Raw genomic sequence first — 22,387 nt, forward strand, 5'->3', positions numbered from 1 at the left:
AAAAAAAAAAAAAAAAAAAAAAAAAAAAACTTTAAGATGTCATTAAGCTGAGTAATCACTTAATAGCTGAAAGTCTCATGAACAGTTTAAAGTTTGAATGAAGTCTGTAGCTGCAAGTATGCTTAAGTAGTTGGAGTTCAAAGGTGTTGAAGTTTTGAAGGATTTGAACATTGTCTCAATTGACTTACATTGAAAAAAATGCAAAATGCAAAAAATGAATGAATGTAAGCATAAGTCTCCTGAAGAAGCTGAACATTTTTGATTGGTGAACGGTTTATTTAGCACAAAGTACGCAGGAGTAGTTAACAACCGAAGGAAAGTAAAAGGAGGATCTCAAGTTGTCCAGTCTGAACTGTAATCTCTCTCTATTAATACTAACTTGTAAACAGGTTGCTTTCTTTCTTTCTTTCTTTCTCTCTTTCTTCTTTCTGTCTGTCTGTGTTTGTCAACATCACAGATCAAAAAGTCTCTTAAACAAGCCATATCGCACAGCTGTTTAGAGCTGGAAGACACAGAGTTGACACAGAGCTGAGTGAGATTTTGGCTCAACAAGCCTCTCAAACAACTGATCTTTATGAAAAAATGGTAACTCCTATCAGAACAATTATTAGATTGTGAGCGGCACAAGACCTTCATGCACAGAATATGTGGCTGAAAACGAGACAAAATTGTTGTAACAGGAGTGAATTACAAAAAAGGGTCAGTTCTGCTATTCTTGGGAAATCAGCTCCTGAGATTGTATTGCAGTCTATGGGAGAGTTGTAGGGTACTCCATCACTTTGAGGGTTACTGTTCAAATTCTGTTAGTCTCTGTGCTTAGACAGACACTTTCTGTGAAAGAGGACAAATGTGTCTACAACCTAGGAAGAAATGATGTGTAAAGACTGAAATATGTGGGCATGAGGACAAGGTAGAGAGATTTTTCAGACAAGGTTTAGAGCTTCTTCCACTCTAGCAATGATGTCATCCACTTTAGCCCTGAACATTTTGTGCAATACACACCCATTATAAACTAAAAAATTGTCAGAAAAAAGCATAAAACTAAAACTGTGATAAATCAGAAACTTTTGAAGATAGCTGAAATCATAATAATAACTAGATAATTCCAGGGAAATTTTGAGTGCCATGGGGGCTACTGCCGGGATAGGGTTAGGGTAAAAAATCTTCTCTGTGTCACTGTAGCGATGACATCACGCAGCCCTTGGCTGTCAGAGGTCAGGTCAGGAGCTGCCGTTGCCATGGCAATGTGAAAATCTGCCCAGAATTTGGCCTCTACATGGCTTCAAACAATTGCAAATTTTGAGAAAACCGTTACTTCTTTTCAAAAACCGAAAACACCGTGCCAGACACTGAAGCCAGACGTTTCTTACAGTCTCTATTTTATTCAGATATTCCTTTAAATGAGTGAGTAAGCTCAGTGTGAAGACAGAGTGAGATTCTTTTGGAGAAAAAAAAGACGATTACATTAGGTGTCAATGAGAGTGAGACAGGTATTGCTGCCGTACTCGGCACCCCCGTTTAAATTTTGTGCAGACCCTGCCTGTCAAAGTTACATTTTATGAATCCCAACGCCTATGTCTACATTTTGAGAAAGAATTATTTGTCTCTTTTTTTGCGGTTTGGCCGTGAGCTCGGGTTTAAAAATAAAAATAAAGGTTATTTTTTACTGCTTCACGCACTCTAGCCAACTGACGCTGTCACTCTAACTTTTGTCAATGAGAGTGAGACAGGTATTGCTGCTGGACTCGGCACCCCCGTTTAAATTTTGTGCAGACCCTGCCTATCAAAGTTACATTTTATGAATCCCAACGCCTATGTCTACATTTTGAGAAAGAATTATTTGTCTCTTTTTTACGGTTTGGCCATGAGCTCGAGTTTAAAAATAAAAATAAAGGTTATTTTTTACTGCTTCACGCACTCTAGCCAACTGACGCTGTCACTCTAACTTTTGTCAATGAGAGTGAGACAGGTATTGCTGCTGGACTCGGCACCCCCGTTTAAATTTTGTGCAGACCCTGCCTATCAAAGTTACATTTTATGAATTCCAACGCCTATGTCTACATTTTGAGAGAATTATTTGTCTCCTTTTTACGGTTTGGCCGTGAGCTCGAGTTTAAAAATAAAAATAAAGGTTATTTTTTACTGCTTCACGCACTCTAGCATACTGACGCTGTCACTCTAACTTTGAAGAAAAATTGTTTTCCACTCCTCCTTTGAGTGCTCATAGTTTGAAAAGTTTACATATTATGTAAAAGCAGTTGTTTTCCTCCGTTTTATAGTTTGAATCACATTTCTACGTGCAGGTATGAGAGAGCTAGGTGACTCAGAAAAAAGGTGAAATTTTGTAGAAAAAAGATGAAATTTTGTGGGTTTTTAAAAAAAATTCCAATGCATTCCTAATGCATTATTATTCCCAGTATTTTGGGAATAACTTTGGGAAAAATTGGAATTTTAACACCAAAAGTTGTAGCACCTCTTTCGGGATCAAGACGCACGTTTTGATGTATATATTACCGGGGTTTTCTCAAAGCTGCGGGACGAGTTACGCGCCAAAATTTGGTGGAAGGATAATAAGTATGAGGAATATTAAGCGATGCCTCGGAGCTGAGCACCCGTGGCGCTAATAATAATGCTTGCTTGAATGCCTCGACAGTACTGAATATGCAGGTAATAATGTAGTAATAACTACTGAGTGCTCATAGGTCAAAACCTCACCATGCTGACAGGCATGGCAGTAGCTGTGTTCCCATCACAAGATGGTCTCTAGTTCTAGACTGTTGATAATTATGTATTTAATAGGATCTAGCTTTGAAAAGATCTCATCTTGATGGGATCTGGTTTTCATAGGATATGGTTTTCTAACTTTTCCTTTATCCACAGTTGATGAAATTTCTCTCACCTTAAGTCTAAATTAGAGGCATGTATAATCAGCTGTTTTATATCCAGTGGCAGAATGAGGCCTTGTTAAGACAAGTTAGCAGAAAATGTTGCTGCTAAAGAAACAGTTGTAGCTTTTGAAAAGTATAAATGTAGGCACAACTGTAGTTGGTTTAGACTTTAATCATGATCAGAGATGATTTGTCATTTTTGATTGTTTTGGTAAAATGGACAAAGGTCGGTAGAGATGTGAACAGTGACAGGAACTCTTCTGTTGAGACTGTGATGGCTTTGGTTTCTGTACAGTTTCTGTTTGTGTCTCTTTGTTACTGGAGTGTGTGGACGGGGAAGTTTAAAAAATTTAACCTGTTTTACAGTAGACTGATTACAGTTCCTCTTAAATCCAGGTTCCACCTCAGGAGAAATCGGACCAGTGGAAGGATCTAGAAGCTGCTCTCACAGATAGAACCTCTGCTGTGAATGATGCTGGAGCTGCTCTGTTGAAAGCCAGGTAAGAGAGATACACACACACACACACACACACACACACACACACACACACACACACACACACACACACACACACACGCACACAAACACTAAACAGCTGTTAATGTTAACCTTACCATAAGTGGTGACAGAGGAGTTTGTCTATATAGTAGGGTTGTCACGATACTAGAATTTGAAACTCAATACCAGTACCCAGGAAAATACTCAATACCATTTTCAATACCACGGGGAAAAAAATGACAAAAAAAAATAAATAAATAAATTTAAATAAAGATTAGAACAATACACACAATAAAAAAAAACAAAAAAAAAACGTAACCTTACTGTAAGGTATATACACTGTGTGCACAATTATTAAGCATGTTGTATTTTTTAGGATTAATTTTATTGTTGAACAAATACAGCGCTCTCGGTCAATCCAAAATGTTAATAACCCTAATAAACCTCAAAAAATGAGTTTTTGGCTTTCTTAGGAGAATATCCATTTGTGCACAATTATTGGGCAGCTATTAGTGTGCACAATTATTATGCAACTAAATGAAAAACAAAAATTTTCCCATCTCACTTGTTTATTTTCATCTGTTAACCCATTAATACCGGATGCCGGCAGCGCAACATTGCCCCTTGCGTAGCGCAGCAGTGTTGATTACTCGTCATTTTCATGACACATGCAGCATATAAATATGTAAAATATGTTTAAATATATCATGAAAATGACAAGGAATCAACACTGCTGCGCTACGCAGCAGCCAGCAGGAGACTCAATGCTGCGCTACGCAGCAACCGACGAGAGGGGCAATGTTGCGCTGCGCAGCATCTGGTATGAATGGGTTAAAATGAGAATAACAAACAAACAACTCAAAATTTACAAATAAACATTTCAGACATTTCCAAAAAAGAATTCAGTGACCAATATAGCCACCCTTCTTTTCAATAACAGTCATAAAAGCCTTCCATCCATGGAGTCTGTCAGTTTCTTGATCCGTTGAAGATCAATTTTTTGTGAAGCAGCAACCACAGCCTTCCAGACGCTCTTCAGAGAGGTGTATTGTGTTCCCTCACTGTAAATCTCCTGTTTTAACAAGGGCCCGCAAGTTAGGGTAGGGTTTAGGTCAGGTGAGGAAGGGGGCCATGTCATTATTCTTTCATTTTTAAGGCCTTTGCTGGCTAGCCACGCAGTGGAGTATTTGGATGCATGCGATGGAGCATTGTCCTGCATAAAAATCATGGCCTTCTTGAAAGATGCAGACTTTTTCCCATACCACAGCTTGAAGAAAGTGTCTTTTAAAAACTGGCATAAGGTTTGGAAGTTGATTTTTAAGTCCATCTTCAACCCGAAAAGGTCCAACTAGCTCATCCTTAATAATACCAGCCCATACTAGTACCCCACCTCCACCTTTCTGGTGCCTGATTCGAAGCGGAGTTCTGTGCCTGTTACTGGCCCATTCATCTGGTCCGTCAAGAGTCACACTCATCTCATCAGTCCATAAAACCTTTGAAAAATCTGCCTTCAGATATTTCTTGGCCCAGTCTTGACGTCTCAACTTATGTGTCTTGTTTAATGGTGGTTGGATTTCAGCCTTCTTTACCTTTACAGAGACTGTCTCTGAGCACTGAACACCTTGTACTTCTGGACACCTGACTATTTGCAACAAAACGTTTGATGATTCGGTGATCACGCCCCAATATCAATTTCAAAAGTGCGGCATCCCTCTGAAAGGCTTTTTACAATTTTTGACCTTTCAGAGTCAGTTAAATCTCTTATTCAGCCCATTTTGTCAGAGTAAAATACCCTGCCTAATAATTATGCACACCTTGATATAGGGTGTTGATCTCTTAAGGCCACACCCTCCCTCATTACACAAATACACATCACCTGATATGCTTAAATCCAATAAGCATTCAAGTTTATAAATCTTGGAGTTGGAAAATATGCATAAAAATGATGATATGGTCAAAATACTCACTTGCCTAATAATTGTGCACACAGTGTGTGTATATATACACTTGGCACCATATTTTCATTGCTGATGAAATAGAGTTGGTAGGGTAGGCTGCCGCTGTTTGTCTAGTTGCTGGTTGACTTTTCTCAGCTTCAATCTGGGACTTTAAGAGAAAAATAACACTCTTCGGTTAAATTAACACTGTCTATTCATGTTACAGACGGGCAGGACTGATAGAGTTAAGTGCCTAGCTCCGACATTTACGTTAGTCGTATTATTATTAGCCGCTAGCTTAATGATAACTTAGAAGACATCTAATGTGGCTATTGGCTAATTGCTAATAGTTAAATGGCTCACATTAACGTGTGCTGCCGGCCAGGTAAAATAATAATTTCAAACGGCACTTTTGCTTTTTTTCATTTTCAACTAAAACAGGTTGTGAAGGCCCTTCAGGTGCAGCACTTGCCATGTTAATTTATTTTTATGCTGGCAACACCAGCTCAGTGTTGTGAACATCCATTAGCATTCATGTGTTCAGCTGCAAGTGAGTGGAGGGGCTGTGTGCCTGCCTGTCTGCAGTGGTGCTGTATGAAGTTGTGTCAACTTGAGGAGGCCAAGGCACTGTTGGTATCGATACTGTTGCAAATGAGTATCTAATCCGATACTAATTTTTAGTATCCATTAGTATCTGAGTATCGATTATTTTGACAGCCTTACTATATAGTCCATATCAGACCAGATGCACAAGTTAAGTCTGAACTTCTACCATGTATGTAACTAGTGTTTAGTATGGTGTTTGAGTATATTGTCGATTGAGCTGATTGTCCTCTTCCTCCCCAATGTCACCCCCCTTATAGCGAAGCCTTGGATAGTCTGAAGACAGTGATCGACAAGTCTAAAGGTCTGAAGGTCTCTGCTGTTCGCCCACTAGTTTTAGCAGCAGAGGAGAATCTCCACAACATGGTGGTGGACTTGGATAAAGTGGTCACTAAGGTGAGGACATCATTCTGTTCTTGACTGGGACCACTCCACAACCAGTTGAGACTTCGGGAAGTTACAGGCTGTAGCCAAGAAAAAAGTAAAGATGACATTTGTTGTAACAAGTGTCTACAGCCGTGGTACTGTTAGCATAACATGGCTAGTATTGATTAGAGGTGTCATTAGTTCTGCAGATATTTCAGGAAAATGTTGACCTAATGATGATGCTAGGCGAAAAGTCCAGAGATCTCTACAGTGACTGGAGTCTGGGGTTGAGATCTACCAACATTGACCAAAGTGGTGACTGACAGACTGATGTCCGTCCTTGGAGCCACGCCGCCTGCACATCTGAAAATAAAGGATTAGACATTCCTTGTATCTGATTTAGATTTAACAGCAAGAATAAATTTGAACAGAAATGCTGGTTTCCTGAACTCAGTGATCCCAAGACTCATGGTCTCTGAAATTAGTGACCAACAAGACAACTGCCACTGTTTCACACTGCATGTCAAAATGTGTGTTTGTGTGTGTAGGTGCAGTCTGCAGAGTCAGAAGCTAAGATTGTCTCCCAGTACAGTGAACTGGTAAATGAAGCCAAACAACAGTTCCAGAGGGAAGTGAGCAGCCTAACTCCAGAGATCCAGGCCAACTGGAAGGGCCTCAGTAAGAACACACACACACAAACACACACACACACACACACACACACACACACACACACACACACACACAGAGGAAGAACCATCCCGAATAGATATATTATCATGTCTATATTGAATCCATGTTGGAACGTGTTCTGAACAGTCCAGGTACAGAGGAGACATGTTTGCAATAGAACCTTGTGTATGTGTGTGTGTGTCTGTGTGCATCAGCTGGTAAACTGTCGGCAGACGACCTGAACGCCCTGATTGCTCACGCTCACCGCCGCATCGACCAGCTGAATCGAGAGCTGGCTGAGCAGAGGGTCAGGGAGCAGATCCACATCGATGCAGCTCTGGAGCAGCAGAAGCTGGAGGACCAGAGAGCCCAGGAGAAAGCTGTTGACACAGCCCTGCAACACATCAAGGAGGAGGCCCGTTTGGAGCAGGAGAGGAAGGTATGGAGGGAACATAGGCTGGTGCTGGGTGTCACATGTTAGCAAATGTGTAGAGGTGCAACCAGTCTCCAGTTTGTCACTGTAATACAAGCAGTGTAACTTGAAAGCAACAATAAGTAATAACTCAAAAATTCCCAGACAAATTTTGAGTGTGCCTGCTGCTTGGTGCATGTACTTCACTCATCACGTTTCAATCTATACAAAGGATGTTACTTTCAGTTTCATCATGTCGTAGAGACTTATCCTGACACTGACCTCAGTCACTGAAGGTGTCCCTCAAAAAGCCTGTTGAAGCTGTTGCAACTGGCCAAAGTAACCTCACACTAATGATTTCAAACCCAAATTTGTCCCCACAACCATAGCAAGACATGTATGCACACATGTACATGACCTAACAGAAGTTTATCTGCAATAAAGCTATACCACTATATCCCCATATAGACGATAGCTTCTAAGATCAAACTTTTATTACCTACCTTACCTCTTACCTTTTTGAGACTGTTATTTTGAAAGTGTCTGTGCTTCTGTGTTTGGCAGTATAAATTGCACAAGGTTTTGTACAACAGAGCCAATAATTCCCTCTTACCATGTTTAGACTTTTATTTTGAAGGTTTATCCAATTCGTTGAGATGCTTGTTTGTTTCTGTCCGTGTGTTCTGGGTAGTACCTGCTGAGACACTGTTTGCCACTGGCGAATGTGGCCACCAGGGAGAGGAGGGAAACACGTACGCACAATCCCCTCTGTCTCCCTAGACAGCCAACAGCTTTTAGGATTAAACTTGTGTCCTAAAATGGGATATCGGAGGAAAAGCTACAAGTCCTATTGAAAAGATCACTTCACCACAATGCTAAAATGGTTTAAAAAGTAGCTCATAATAAATGAAGTACAGTGCTTTGAAAAATGTTATGTCAAAAGGATGATCTTTTCATAATAATGAATATCCAAAGGTGGAGATGGTTTGTGTGTCTTTCAATATATGTGTATACATATATGTGTACAAAAATGGGTTCTTAACAAATTTGTCTTGATAATCATAGAAATACATGAACACACATACACAGTGTTGACTTGCCTAATAGATGCTCTCATACTTGAGTAATAACAGTAACAGATAATGAGTCTAATTAGCCAATAAGAATCAACTTTGCCCATTTCTCCCCAGATAAAAGTTGTATGTGTGTTCGTAAACATCTCAGAGATCAAAGAGTGTCTTAACAGGCTGGTTCAAACACCTGTGTCTATTTGTGAAAAAGCGGTAACTCCTATCAGAAGAGCGGACCATGTCCAGCACAAGACCTTCATGCACTGCATATCTGGCTTTGGTGTTTCTAGAGCCAAAAATTTGGACACAGGAGCAAGTTACAAAAAATATAAATTTTGCATTTCTCTGGAAATTAGATCCTGAACTTGTATTGCAGTCAATGGGAGAGGTGGAGGGTACTCCCATCACTTTTAGGCTCATGTTCAAATTCTTTAAGGCTAAGGTAGACACATTCTATGAAACAAGACAAGTTTTTCTACAACTTAGGAAGCCATGATGTGTGAAGATATGTGGCTATGAGGACGAGTTAAACAGAATTTTTTTCTGAGGGCGTTCTAGAGCTTCTCCCACACTAGCAATGATGTCATCCACTAGCCTCGAACATTCTATGCAATACACACCCATTATAAACTCAAAAAAAGCATAAAACTAAAGCTGGGATAAATCAAAAACTGTTGAAGATATCAACAAGGTAAACTGCTGAAAGGGTTGTTAAGAGTTTAAAGGTTGAATGAAGTCTGTAGCTGAAAGTATGCTGAAGTAGTTAAAATTCAAAGAGGCTGAAGTTTTCAAGGATTTGAACATGGTCTCCATTCATTTGAATGGCAAAAGAAAGCAAAAAGCTTAATATTTCAAAAAATTATAAATAATATTAAAAGTTGAATACATCTTATAATCTAAAGAAAAAGCCGAATGTTTTGATAGTTGAACGGTTTTTGTAGTACAAAGTATGAAGGACAAGTTAGAGACCGTAAAAAGGCGAAAGAATTATTAACAAAAATTCTTGGAGAAATTTTGAATGTGTTATGTATATGTTTACTTCACTCCTCGCGTTTCAATCTGTACAAAGGATGTTATTTTCAGTTTCATTCATGTAGCAGAGACTTATCCTGACACTGACCTGGCCAAAATGACAATAATGGTTTTTAACCAAAATTGTGCTCACAGTTATAGAAAGACATGTACAAACGCAAAGAAACACACATCAACACAAACACACAAGTAAACACAAGTAAACACAAATGCACTTTGTTGATTTACCTTAGAGTTGCTCTCATACCTGAGTTAAAAAGAATTAATGAGTTTAATTAGCCTATCAGAATCAGCTTTGCCCATTTTTGCCCAGTAACACCTGCTCCTGAATTTGTATTGCACTCAGTGGGAGAGGTGGAGGGTACTCGCATCCCATTCACCATCAACTCTTGCAGTCATCACAGAGCAAGTGGTGGCGCTTGTTTGTACGATGGCACCAACAGCTGGAGTGAAATTGGCACAGCTAAAAAATAAAACATTTCACATCCACCCAATTTTTTTCCTAAACCTTCATTTTCATTTCAATGAACAAAATTGTTTTTTCACATACATCTAGTTTGTGTTACTTTGCTAGTTTTCATTAACGTGTGTGTGTGTGTGTGTGTGTGTGTGTGTGTGTGTGTGTGTGCACGCACGCACGCAGCTGTCTGAGTTAAGGGATGTGATGGAGGCAGAGATGAGAACTCAGCTTCGGCGTCAGGCGGCTGCTCACACAGACCATGTCCAAGATGTCCTCAAAGTCCAGGAGCAGGAGCTAAAAGCTGAGGCAGAGCAGGTCGCCAAACACTGTCCTCATTTCTACACACATCACAACACACAGATGTATTACAATCTGTTCAGTTTACTGCAAGTTAATAGTAAATGGCTTCATTTTATATCATGTCTGAGTCACCTAGACAGGTGAATATCACCCACCTGTCTGTGTGACTGACAGCCTGTCCATCTGCAGCCCTCTCTCACTGCTCTGCTGTGTGTTGTGTTCAGGTGCTGAGCAGTAAGATGCTGGAGCAGGAGACCTGCTACCGTCAGCTGAGCCAGGAACAGCTGGACAACTTCACTCTGGATATGAACACGGCCTATGCAAGACTGAAGGGGATGGAGGAGGCCATTGACAGTAAGATACACACTTACACACACATAGTCTGTCATCTGGTGACATCATGCTTTGTCCCTGCAGTTTATATACTGTGTTGTGGTTTAATCACCGACTGAGGAGCTGCTTCTTTCTCTGATCTCTAATCAGATTTAAGTTTATTTGCAGTGGTGTTTTCATGTCTGTGTGTTCAGGTCTGATTGAATCATGACTCAGATTTTTGTCTTGTGTGAGTTTCAGATGTGTTTGGATATTGATATTTGATGACCCGTTAAATGATCTTATTGATAAGATTTGTTTTGGAGATCAGTTTGAGTGTTTTGATACAATATGTGAATAAATGTAACCAGTGATAAAAAACATGAGGAGCTCTAAGAGTAGAAAAGGTCAGAGACCACTGGGTTAGAGGAATACAAGGGAAATATCCTGGTCTACATAATCTGGATAAATGTTTACACAACAAAGTAATACACAGCATAAGTAATGTTCGGTGGTGGGGTGGTCATTTTGATCTCTTGAAAGTCTGTAAAGCTCTGGACCTCCTGATATGAACCCCTCCCTGTCTTTTAAATGCAGGCCATGTGGTGGCAGAGGAGGAGGCCCGTAAGGCTCACCAGTTGTGGCTCTCTGTCGAGGCTCTCAACTACACCCTGAAGACCGCAGATGCCGAGTCGCCCACGGTGCCTCTAGAGGGCGCTGCTCAGGTTGTGCGAGACAGCTGCCACAACAGTGACTTTGCCTTGGCTCTGGCATCAGCTCTTCCAGAAGAATCACTCCAGCGTGGCGTGTACAGCGAGGCCTCCCTCCGTGCCCGCTTCAACTCCCTTCGATTGCTGGCTCGCCGTGTCGCCCTCATCGATGAGTCTCATAACTCCTTGTACCAGTACTTCCTGTCCTACCTTCAAGCTGCTCTCCTGTTTGAGGCTCAGCAGGAATCCCCGCCAACCCAGCTGAGCAGTGAGGACTTAGACCCCTTCAAGCTTCTGTCATACGCTAGTTACTGCTTAGAGCACGGGGATCTGGAACTAGCAGCTAAACTGGTGAACCAGCTGAGAGGAGAGGCTAGGAGAGTGGTGGAGGACTGGCTGAATGAAGCCAGACTCACACTAGAGACCAGGCAGGTCATCAGTTTGTTGTCTGCTTATGCAAATGCTGTGGGGTTAGGAACCACCCAGGCTCCATAGGCTGCTCTCACTTAACCTGGCAATCCTTAAAGGAGCAGCCTGCCAGTTGAGGATCAGGTAGTAGCTGCAGGCTTGAAAGGTGGTCGGGTCAAGGACAGCAGCTGCAATGTCAGTTACTCAGAATTTGTGTCCCTTTAAGGTGACTGAAGATACCGCAGAAGTTTATTTCTTTTACAGCACTAAGTCACTGTGGATGATTATTTGTACAATAATTGATGCACCCTCTCAATCTAGTCTCGTCATTCAGGCCCAAAGGTTTGGTCCAGGTATTTATTTCTGGATAATTTCTTATTTTTTTGTGTTATGGGAAAAAAAATCCTAACATTGATTTTTAAAATGTTTCATGCTGCATTTTATTTTTGTTAGTTCTGCATGTTACAATAAATCATGAACAATTATTCTGTTAAATTCTTCCCTCACAGTTGTGCTATTGTTATATTTAATGGTTGATCAGTTTGAGTTAGTGACAGAACATCAGTAATGAGTCTCCAGTATCACTTCAACAATGTCACTTCTGTAAATACTGACACCACAGAATAAATGTTGAATATTTAAAGGAGCTATACGTATGTTTTTTTTTTTTTTTTCTATTGCTACATAGCTACGGTTAACATTAACAGCTGTTTACTCACTAAGGGTGTGTGTGTGTGTGTGTGTGTGTGTGTGTGTGTGTGTGTGTGTGTGTGAGAGAAAGAAAAAAAAAAAATACAATACATCCTCTGATCAGCAACGTCTTGTACGTTAGGACAGACTGAAGGCTACAGTGAGGAGACAGGTCGGGGCTAGCTCGTTACCATGCTAACTTCAGTAGATGAAAAGACATGATAGAAACGAGTTAATATTGGTGATTCTTTCCACTTCTGGAGACAGCTGTTGGTGAGTAAAGGAATTAAGTTTGATGCTGAACTCACTTTTGTTCTAGACTGGTAACTTCTGCCTCTAGGGGTCTCTCACTCAACAACAGACAGTGTTGGGTGACATTGTGAAATAGAGGGATCACGGGAGTTGTCTTCACCACCATTACTGTAAACTGGTTTGTTGGATTCCTAGTGTCATAGGTTCAGGAAATCAAACAGACCTGGTGATTATAACCATTAAAAACACTGAATAAAGCATTTTCACATTTACCTACGCTGTATGGATAACAGACAGCAGGGAAGAGATGGGAGCTTGCTGCCAACCTTTGTTTACTTATGAACCAGAGCTAAAAGTAGCTCGTAACTTGCCAATTTAGAAGAAACGTCTGTCGGTCTGATGGTCTGTTAGTCCTAACTTTAGGACTCCTATTTTCTTTTTTTCACTAAGCTATTCATAAAGTCACTGCAAGCTAAAAGTAGGTCCTAAGTCTGGGAGAAGTTAGAAGTAGTCGAGAGGACTCCTAACTCACTAAGACCAAATCACAAAGAATCGTAAAAGGGCCGCTGTCATTTCACGTCGCAGTGTTTTGGAAACCTTACTTATGCTGAATTACTTAAATGATACTGACTCAATCACGAGGGAATAATGATCGTTGTGGAGTTTGTGGGGGCTTAAATCACATCTCCTTCCAACTGAAACCCAATCAGTGCGGAAATTAAGTGTCTGCCAACGCTGCGTTACTTGGTGTGGCCGGGCCGTGGCAAGGCCCGGATTTAACTGAAAATTTAGGTACCACTGACCCCGTTTAATACCTCAGTAAGACCAGTTAGTCGACAGATGCCTTAAAAGATACAGATGACAAAAGATGGATTGAGACAAGGATTTCCCCCAAGATTACAAATTTATTTAAAAAGGTCAATATATAAAATCAACAATTAATTAAAGTTGATAAAAAACTATAGGAAAAAAAAAGTGTCTCAAGTTTTAATTTGTCCCATATATAAATGAATAACAGGAACACAAACAAAAAAAAAAGCTGTAGGATTAGCAGCTGTGAGGAAGCACAGGTGAGGAACTCTACCACCAAACCCTCCACCGTCGCGCCGGCCACGCACCTACAGCACTCGTACAGAAACAAAAAAAGAACAGGTATTAGAACTCAAGACGGGTACAAATTCTTGGAAGAAATAAACAAACCAATAACAGTGTGCAAACAATGAAACAACTAAACAGACAATTAACCAAAACACAATAACTAAACCAACAAAACAAACAGAGCAGACACAGCACACAACAGCCTCACCAGGCAGCAAAGAGAGAGAGAGAGAGGAGAGAGAGAGAGCAGCAGCAGCATCGAGGTAAAACAATCCCCAAACAATTAAAACCAGGAAGTGGGCGTGACTAAACCCCATGGTGGCCTGGAAGGGATCTCCCACTACTTGCTACATTGGCAGCAGAGAAAAGCTGATATATCCACCAAACAATGAATGCGCTCTGACCCAACATCATAGGACAATTAATACGATTTCTTTTATTCAACAGCTACAGAGAAATGAAGCAGCTTTCATGGCAATAGCTGGTCGACCTGATGTAATCGGTGCCAGAGATGGAAGCATGTAAAAAATTATTGCAACATTGGAGGTATTTGTAAACAGGAAAACAAAATCACACCATCAACACACACGTTGTATTGGATGCTGCCTGTACAGCTGTAGATATTGTTGTACAGTGTCCAAGATTTACAAACGATTAATAGATCTTAATGGAGAGTGACCTCAGGCAGCTGTTTGTCACCTGGATGTCACTTGGTGGGGGCCAGTGGAAATCGCCACACACCTTAACCCACAGCTATGACCACAGCTACTCCACAACAGGTACAGCTACGACGGACTATTGCTGTGTGTAATAGCCTGCGAGTTAGGTGGTCTAAGACAGGTTCGTGTTTTTTTTCCATTGAGAGAATTTAATGTAAGTTTTTATAGTAAAATTAAATTCTCCCGGGTCCAAACAAACCTTATCATAAGGATGCATTTTGAAGAATGCACTACTAATGAAAACCGCTTAGTCCGTTATTATTTAAATTGTATTAGTTTGTTTCTCAGTTTTTTTGTTGTTGTTTTTTTTATTATTATTATTGTTACTGCCGGATGTTGAGTATGGGTTTTCACAGGTGTCGTGCCAAAAAGTGACTGCCTGCCATTGTGATTTCCGTCCGCGGGAGTGCGCGCAGCCTGTTAAAGCTCAAAAGGGGCTGAGACGTGAGGCGAAGGTCAGAGGCAAGTCGGGTCGATACCAGGTAAGCAGTCCGGGAACAAGTGCAGGAGAGTCAGGCACGAGAGTGAAGACAATCTGGCAAAGTGTGAGTGGAGTGAAGCTGCATATCTACTGGCTTGATTGGAGATGGTGAGCAGGTGAGAGCAGCAGGTGAAAGCAGTTGATGAGGGGTGTGGCTGAGCAGCAGCGCAGGAGAGGGACAGAGCAGACTGTAACACCATCACTATCTATCCTCAAAGTCCCCTATCTATCTTCAAAGTCCCCTATCTATCTTCAACATAAGGCTCCTATATCTATCCTCAACCTGTGCCTCACTACGGCTGCTACTTCAACACCATTGCTCCCAGGGCCCTTCAGACCATTTTCTAAAACTTAATTCCCTCAAGGTTCCATTCTATAAGAATCCTTCTTCAGTAAAGGCTTGGTTCACATACAAATCTAACCTCAGTTGTGAATATAGCTATTTCATTGGATTATATCAATTTAACATTCAGTAAATTTATAACGCATAGCATATTTTAGTAAAAAATTTACTACAACAATGTAGCGTACATACCTGGCCTAGCATCATTCACAAGCCATTAAAGATTCATTGTAAGGACATAGAGTTACGGACCCACAATTGACACTCTGTTACTCTTCCCACCATCAAACTATCAAATTGATAGGAAACAGAGACAAAAGACCCTTCTCTCACAAAGAGTCCATGCTTTTAGCATGTCAGAGAGACACAGAATCAGACCAAGGGTCAAAGGGTCAGCTCCAGAGGATCAACCAATGGACACCAGGCAACTGGATAATATAGGCAAAATCTCCAGTTTGTAAAAATAACACTCTGTCTATTGATATTTGATTGTTTCTTATATATTGTATATTGTATTTATTATGTATATTTGGTATATTTCTGTTGTATATTTCCATAGATGTTTTATTCTATAGATGTTTATTTTTCTGCTGTGGTAAATGAATTTCCCAGTTGTGGGATAAATAAAGTTTAATCTAATCTAATCTAATCTAATCTAATATAGGACAAGTAAAACCAAAAGGACTGATTATCACTAAGGTGTGAATCCTGGCCTCTCTGTGCTATGCATGAACACACACACACGCACACACACACCAACCTCCCTTCTTCTGTCCCTCTCTAGATAAGAGTCATAAACTACAACCTACATTCTAATCCTGGGTAGTGACCAGCAGAACACTCTTCACAGACACAGATCTAAGGAAGAAAGTAAAATTAAATATCTAACTGTTCTGTAACTCATGAGATGTGTCTATGTAATAATTTAATCCCAAACGTCTATCCTATACAATGTTTGAAATGTAACATGTAGACTTTAAGACAATGTCCTTCATGTGACCATACTGTCAGCATCCTTCACACAAGATAACACACACTACATGACATCCAGAATGTCCATATTGTTATTATTACAGTTAAAGAACTGCTATGTAAGCCACATTTATAGACTATTAACTTTAAGAAGTGTTTATATTGTTGTTTGATCAGTTAACCACTTGTATTATGATTAATTCCAGGTTTGAAGAATGTAATATGAAATCCACACTTGTATTACTCCTGTCTATCATTATTAGTACCATTATGTTTATATGTTATTTCATTTAATGTTTTATGGTCATGGTGGAAGATGGATGTGCGAGTTCATAGGTAAACTGTAGAATCAAACTACTCAAAAGTTCCGTGGAAAATTACTCTCTTCTCCAACTTGAAACAAAGGAGAAGGGTGACGCCCCTGAAACGTGCGCCAGCCCCCAGGGGATAAAACAGTCGTGATCAATTCACACATTGCTAAAAGCTAAGACAAGAGAACATGCTAGACGAAACTAGAGAAGGCTAAAAAGCTAGAAGCTCCAGGGTTACCATGGCAACCACAGCCACCTGGGTTCCAGCCAAGGGTCCTCTGATTCGTAGACGTACTATAATTAGCGGTATAGCCACAGAGTATAGTCATAACATATTCTCTCCCACCATGGTCAACTCATCACACCGCTCATTTCATTATTATTTTCATCTTTATGATTATTACACCTTGCATTTACTCTGTAGATAGTAGTTTAGTTAATAAACTCCTTTATTTACACCCAGTTGTTGTCCTGTTGTATTCTTTTGACATAGAGACTGGAGATCCATTGAATCAAGAAGTCATGGCTTCTGATATGAGATTGATAAATTTATCAATGAAGTAATTCATTGTTGTCCTCTCAGAGAACTGGTGCCCCATTTCAACTAGAGTAAATTCTAAATTATGGCATTAACGCTACAACAAACTCAGTTTGCAGAGACAGTAAAAATGTTTGACAGAATTGTTGATGTGTGTTACTGCTTAAGTGTAATCCTGTTTGCTGACAAAGAATGTTTTAAGTAGTTGACTACCCTCGACTTTACTTTACTGTGAGAAGAAGTTTATTTTACTGTATTAATGTTTTTAAAAAATTAAGACTTCTTGATTGTAAAATGTGAGTACAAAGTTATGGAATGTCCTTAACTTTTTTGCCAGTAGTCCAGTTTAGGTGAAGAAGACAGGGAAAGGTACAAGCAAAGAACAGAATTAAGTCCTGAAATGAGGCCCCAAAAAATTAAGAGACATTTAAAGCAGATTAAGTTAGAGGTTTGTTAGAGCTACTGTATTTCTTTAAAGTGCCCATGGAGTTGCATTAAGGCAAATTTTGCTTCAGTGAGTTGACACAATCCTATTTCAGTAATGACAAACAAAACTACATTGGAGTGTTAATGAAGTTCAATGCTAAAATGTGTGTGATAGAAGGATAATCAAAATTCAAGAGAATTGTAGAGAATAATAAAGGTGTAATGATATCATTGCACTTACTCCATCAAGTGCTGAGTGAGTCTTAGAGATAAAATCTGCTTTTGAAGAGTACACTTGATTACAGAGCCGCATAGTCCATGAACACAACAAAATTAATTTAAGTTAACTTCTGGGGCACTTTGATTTTTTTAGATTTATGCCTGCAACATTTTACTGAGATTATATAATAAACAAAATGTTATATTGTTTAGTACTAAATATGTTTTTGATTTTGTTATATTCCAAATTTTGCAAAGTTGTCCAGTTAGGCATCAAAATGGCAGCATTATTTTGTTATTTTACTGTGGAGTGGTTGTACTGTAATGAGTCAAAACTTGAAATAAAGTGTCAATTATACGATAATATTTGATCTGTCAAATATATACAGGTAGTGGCAGCCTTTGAGTAAAAATTAAACTACTTTGCGTCAGCTCGGTCCAGCTTATTGGCTATGATCTAGTTTGCTTTGAACTACTTTTAATATTTGACACATAAGTTCATTTTTAGTTAATGGTAATTTCAAGGATTTGCAAGTACTTAAGCCAATAGAAGTTCTATCAGTGCTTGGATTGTAGCTCATTTGTATCTCAGTTTTATCCAGATAAATAACTGAAAATGTAAGTGTAGTAGCACCACCCATAGGATGAATTCCACATGTATGGATACACATAATTTATTAAAGATTCTGCATGTTCATATATTGATAGGAAATCCAGTTGTGTTAAAACAGATTTTTGCAGATTTTTGTACATGTTCTGTCATGTTCTGTTTAGCCAGCTTTTCATCACCAGCCCCTGTGAAATCTGTTCATGATTTGGTTATGAAAGTCCAGGACTTATTCAAACAAAAATACAGTAAGCTCTTTTTCCTGAAAAAACAATTATAAACTGAAAATAAAATAATTCAGACCAAGGCATCTAATGACATTAGAAAAAATGTAAATATAAATAATTAAAAATAAGTAAATTAAATTGTAAAAATAGTAAAAATGTCCACTGAAAAACTAAATATGTTTTTGATCAAGTTTCCATATTTTGTACACATCTTATGTCTCCAAATCATTTGTTCATCATCTCCATCACTTGCCCCTTTCTCTCACATATTAGTTCTCACCAAAAATTCAAGAAAAATATGTAGAAAAACATGCAACAAAAGAATATCAGACAAAACATCATTCTTTCCTTCATACATATAATTTAGGACATATTATGTGATAACTAATCAAGTCAATACACAGGAAATCATTTGAGACACTTGAGTCTTGAGATATCACATGCAATGTCTGAGAACGTTATTAAGAACATCATTATAATACTGTGTAGATCCTCCCTTTGCTCTAAACCAGCCTCATTTCTTGTCTTCATGTTCACAGCAGTAGTCAAGAGTGGTTATTTGAGTAACCTTAGCCTTTTCATATGCGCCGAATAGACTGCTGCTGGCACTAGACACACTCAGATGAACACTTTAACATTTTCAGTAAAAACTGACATAATATTACAGACAAGTCTGTTTCACTTCATATTTGTCCTAATTGCAACTAATACAAATGGAAAACACCATACTAAGGTGTTCCTGTTAAAAAAGACAGGCGAAGAGAAAAAAGGCAGAGATTGATATGTAATGGTGTGAACGCTGTGGATGAAGTGCTGGAAGTATTGTGAACAATGTATTGTGCCGAGTATCAGTACAGTCTGTTTTAACTTCAAATTCATCTCATCCTGAGGTCTTCTTGTTCGGTAATCACACTTAATGTGAAAACTGAGTATAGCTGACAAAGAGTTAGCTTCTGATGATAATTAAAGCAGAATCAACTGCGCAGAATTATGCATTCTCAAGTGTAACTTATAACTTTATGACATTTAAGTATGGTTTCCTTCATATTCGTAATGAGTGCTACTTAAATAGACAGGAGACCTCATCCTGAGGTGTTCTGTACAGAAAGGACAGTGAGTGAGAAAAACTAATTTTGCAGACACAGAGACGGCTTCTGACGATAATTAAAGCAAAATCAATGGCTCAAAGCGCTTAGACGGCGCTATTGAACAGTATTGCATTCTCAGGTGAAACTGATAACTTTATGACATGTCAGCATGAAATCCATCATATTCTTCACGAGTGCTCCTCTAATAGATAGGAGACCTCATCCTATTGGGTTCTGTAAAGAAATAGAGACAGCTTCTGACAATGATTAAAGCAGAATCCAACGCCCAAAGTGCTTAGACAGTAGTGATCCATCATATTCTTCATGAATGCTACTCAAATGGTCAGGAAAACTTATCCTGAAGTGTTCTGTAAAGACAGGACAACGAGTGAGAAAAACTCAGTTCTCAGACACAGAGACAGCTTCGAAGGAGGAAAGGAGCCGATCCTGACGCTGGAAACGTTAAAACAGCGCTATTGAACAGTATTGCATTCTCAGGTGTAACTGATAACTTTATGACATGTAAACATGAAACCTATCATATTCTTCATGAATGCTACTCAAATAGACAGGAAAACCTATCCTGGAGTGCTCTGTATGGACAGGACAACAAGTGAGAAAAACTCAGTTCTCAGACACAGAGAAAGCTTTGTTGTTTCTTCTCTTGCGATGATGTGATGATGATGAAGGAATCTCTGCTGACACCGGCTCAGTTGTAGATAAAAAGGTTTATTACAAAAAGACACAGCATCTTTGAACAAGCATCAAAAACAGCCTGTGAGAGGACCCAAGGCCAAAAAGGATCTCCCCCGTTTGTCCCAAACCCATACAATTTATAGGCTGAATATTTTCTTGATACCTCTTTGCCCAATCCTAACAGCCTATGGAAGAGCAGAACCAACATTTATGTCCATAAATGGTTATTCTCTAAGTTCAAATAGATGATAACATAAAACTTGTCACGTTGAACAAAGGTTCATATTGAGCAATGCAAGGAAGTGGAAGTCAGGAGAGGTACTCCCCCTCATCAGGCCCCGGCCTTCACTCCTAGAGTATCCTCCATAACATTTCCATCCTGTATTCATATCTCAGCCAAGATACCACAGCTTCTAACAAGGAAAAGAGCCGATCCAGTCGCTTAAAAAGCGCTATTGAACAATATTGCATTCTCAGGTGTAACTAAATAGCATATTTTAATTTCTTAGCAATATCTTTTTTTTTTTTTTTTTTTTTTGGAGTGTGAGAGCGAAAAACCTGTCTGACAGCCATCTTTCCTTAATTTTCCATCAAACACTCTGGACAGGAAAATTCTCCCACGGCCCCTCTGCCTAGGCGACCACTTACAGTACTTCATCAAAAATGAAAACTGTCATTATTTGTAACAATTTATGCAGACTACAATTTAAGTAAACACATATAGAAACCTCAGAAAGGAAAATCAAAATTTTGTCCAAATTCAGGCCAGTCGTCCCGTCGCACCTTCCAATGGACCTTTCCCTGCCTAGTCCCCAATTTCCCTAGGCGTTAAAAGAAAAAACATCTGAGGTCCCAATATATTTACTCAATAAAAAACATCATTCTACAAACAATTGATACAAATAAATCATTATAAAAGTTAAGTATCACTCATAAAAATATATATGTAGGTGAAAACATAAGAATATATCACACTGCAGCTCCTCAGCAGCGTCGACTTCTTTATTGTAGTGTTGATGTTGTATCGGATCTGAACATCACCATGTCCTTGTTCAGAATCCTTCAGTCCTTTGTAACTGTCAATTTTTGTGCTTCTGAGTCCCTTCAAAATAGTTTTCCCCCACTGTCCTTCTGGAAGAAGAAAAAGAAAAACACAAACCAGTATCTTTGCCAAAAACAACAAATGCATTTTAAACATCAAATACAGAGTGTAATATAAATTCAAAACTTCATATTATGTCAGGTTATAGTTCACACTTTCCATTTCCCCCCTTGCACACCTCCTAAACAATCACTCGCAATAAAAAGAATGTTAAGAATATACTAGAATTAAATGTTCAATATGGGTATTTCTCCACTAACTCTCCTTCTACCATCTCTTCCTCATCATCAACTTTACTTTCCCTCTGTAGTAACGGCATCTGGGATTGATCTCCAGGCATTACAACACCAACCCATCGCATTATCATTGCCTTCGCAAAGGTCAACAATAGTGTACAACAACAAAACATCACACATAATGATAGAAGCACTGCCACCAGTATTTGAACCAACACTGCTCCTACTGGTCCTAGTTTGCTCTGCAACCAAGAATTTGCAGACCATCCAGCTCCTTTTGATGGGCCAAATGCATCTCTTATTTGTTTTAATGCACCTATGACACTAGTCATATTATCAGACGTATCTGGAATCAAAGTGTAACAAGCATCTCCTGTTAGATTCAAAGCTACACATAGGCCACCTTGTTTGGCCAAAATGTAGTCGAGAGCCATGTCATGCTTCAACAATGTCAGTCTATGACTCCTTTGAGTATTTGACAAATGTTCAAACCCCATTACGGTTTCATTAGCAAATCCCTGTAAGGTGTATGTGATATTATCAATGTGATCTGCCAAAAATGTCACACCATACCATGGAAACAGTCCTATTCCCCACTTTTCTCCTAGACTGACTTTCCAATGGTAGGCTTCCAACTTATGAAATTGCGCTAACTCCCTCTTCTTTCTATTTTCGGGAACAGCATTAGGTTGATCATCGTCTTCAGGCATCTC

General features: G+C 39.3%; 1 protein-coding gene across 1 annotated transcript in view; it reads left to right on the forward strand.

Moving 5' to 3' along the window:
- The window catches only part of immt (inner membrane protein, mitochondrial (mitofilin)), a 27,797-nt gene extending 15,482 nt beyond the window's left edge, over positions 1-12,315 (forward strand). The window contains exons 8-14 of the mRNA XM_023417822.2: positions 3,285-3,388; positions 6,188-6,323; positions 6,842-6,971; positions 7,181-7,404; positions 10,123-10,254; positions 10,464-10,593; positions 11,149-12,315. Coding sequence (XP_023273590.1) covers positions 3,285-3,388; positions 6,188-6,323; positions 6,842-6,971; positions 7,181-7,404; positions 10,123-10,254; positions 10,464-10,593; positions 11,149-11,756 — 1,464 coding nt within the window. The 3' untranslated portion in view covers positions 11,757-12,315. The remainder of the gene's footprint in view (positions 1-3,284; positions 3,389-6,187; positions 6,324-6,841; positions 6,972-7,180; positions 7,405-10,122; positions 10,255-10,463; positions 10,594-11,148) is intronic.
- The last annotated feature ends 10,072 nt before the right edge of the window (positions 12,316-22,387 follow it).

Source organism: Seriola lalandi, unplaced genomic scaffold (genome assembly GCF_002814215.2).
Source record: "Seriola lalandi dorsalis isolate HSWRI2012SDOR001 ecotype SW California unplaced genomic scaffold, Sedor1 jcf7180002054578, whole genome shotgun sequence".
Lineage (NCBI taxonomy): Eukaryota > Metazoa > Chordata > Actinopteri > Carangiformes > Carangidae > Seriola > Seriola lalandi.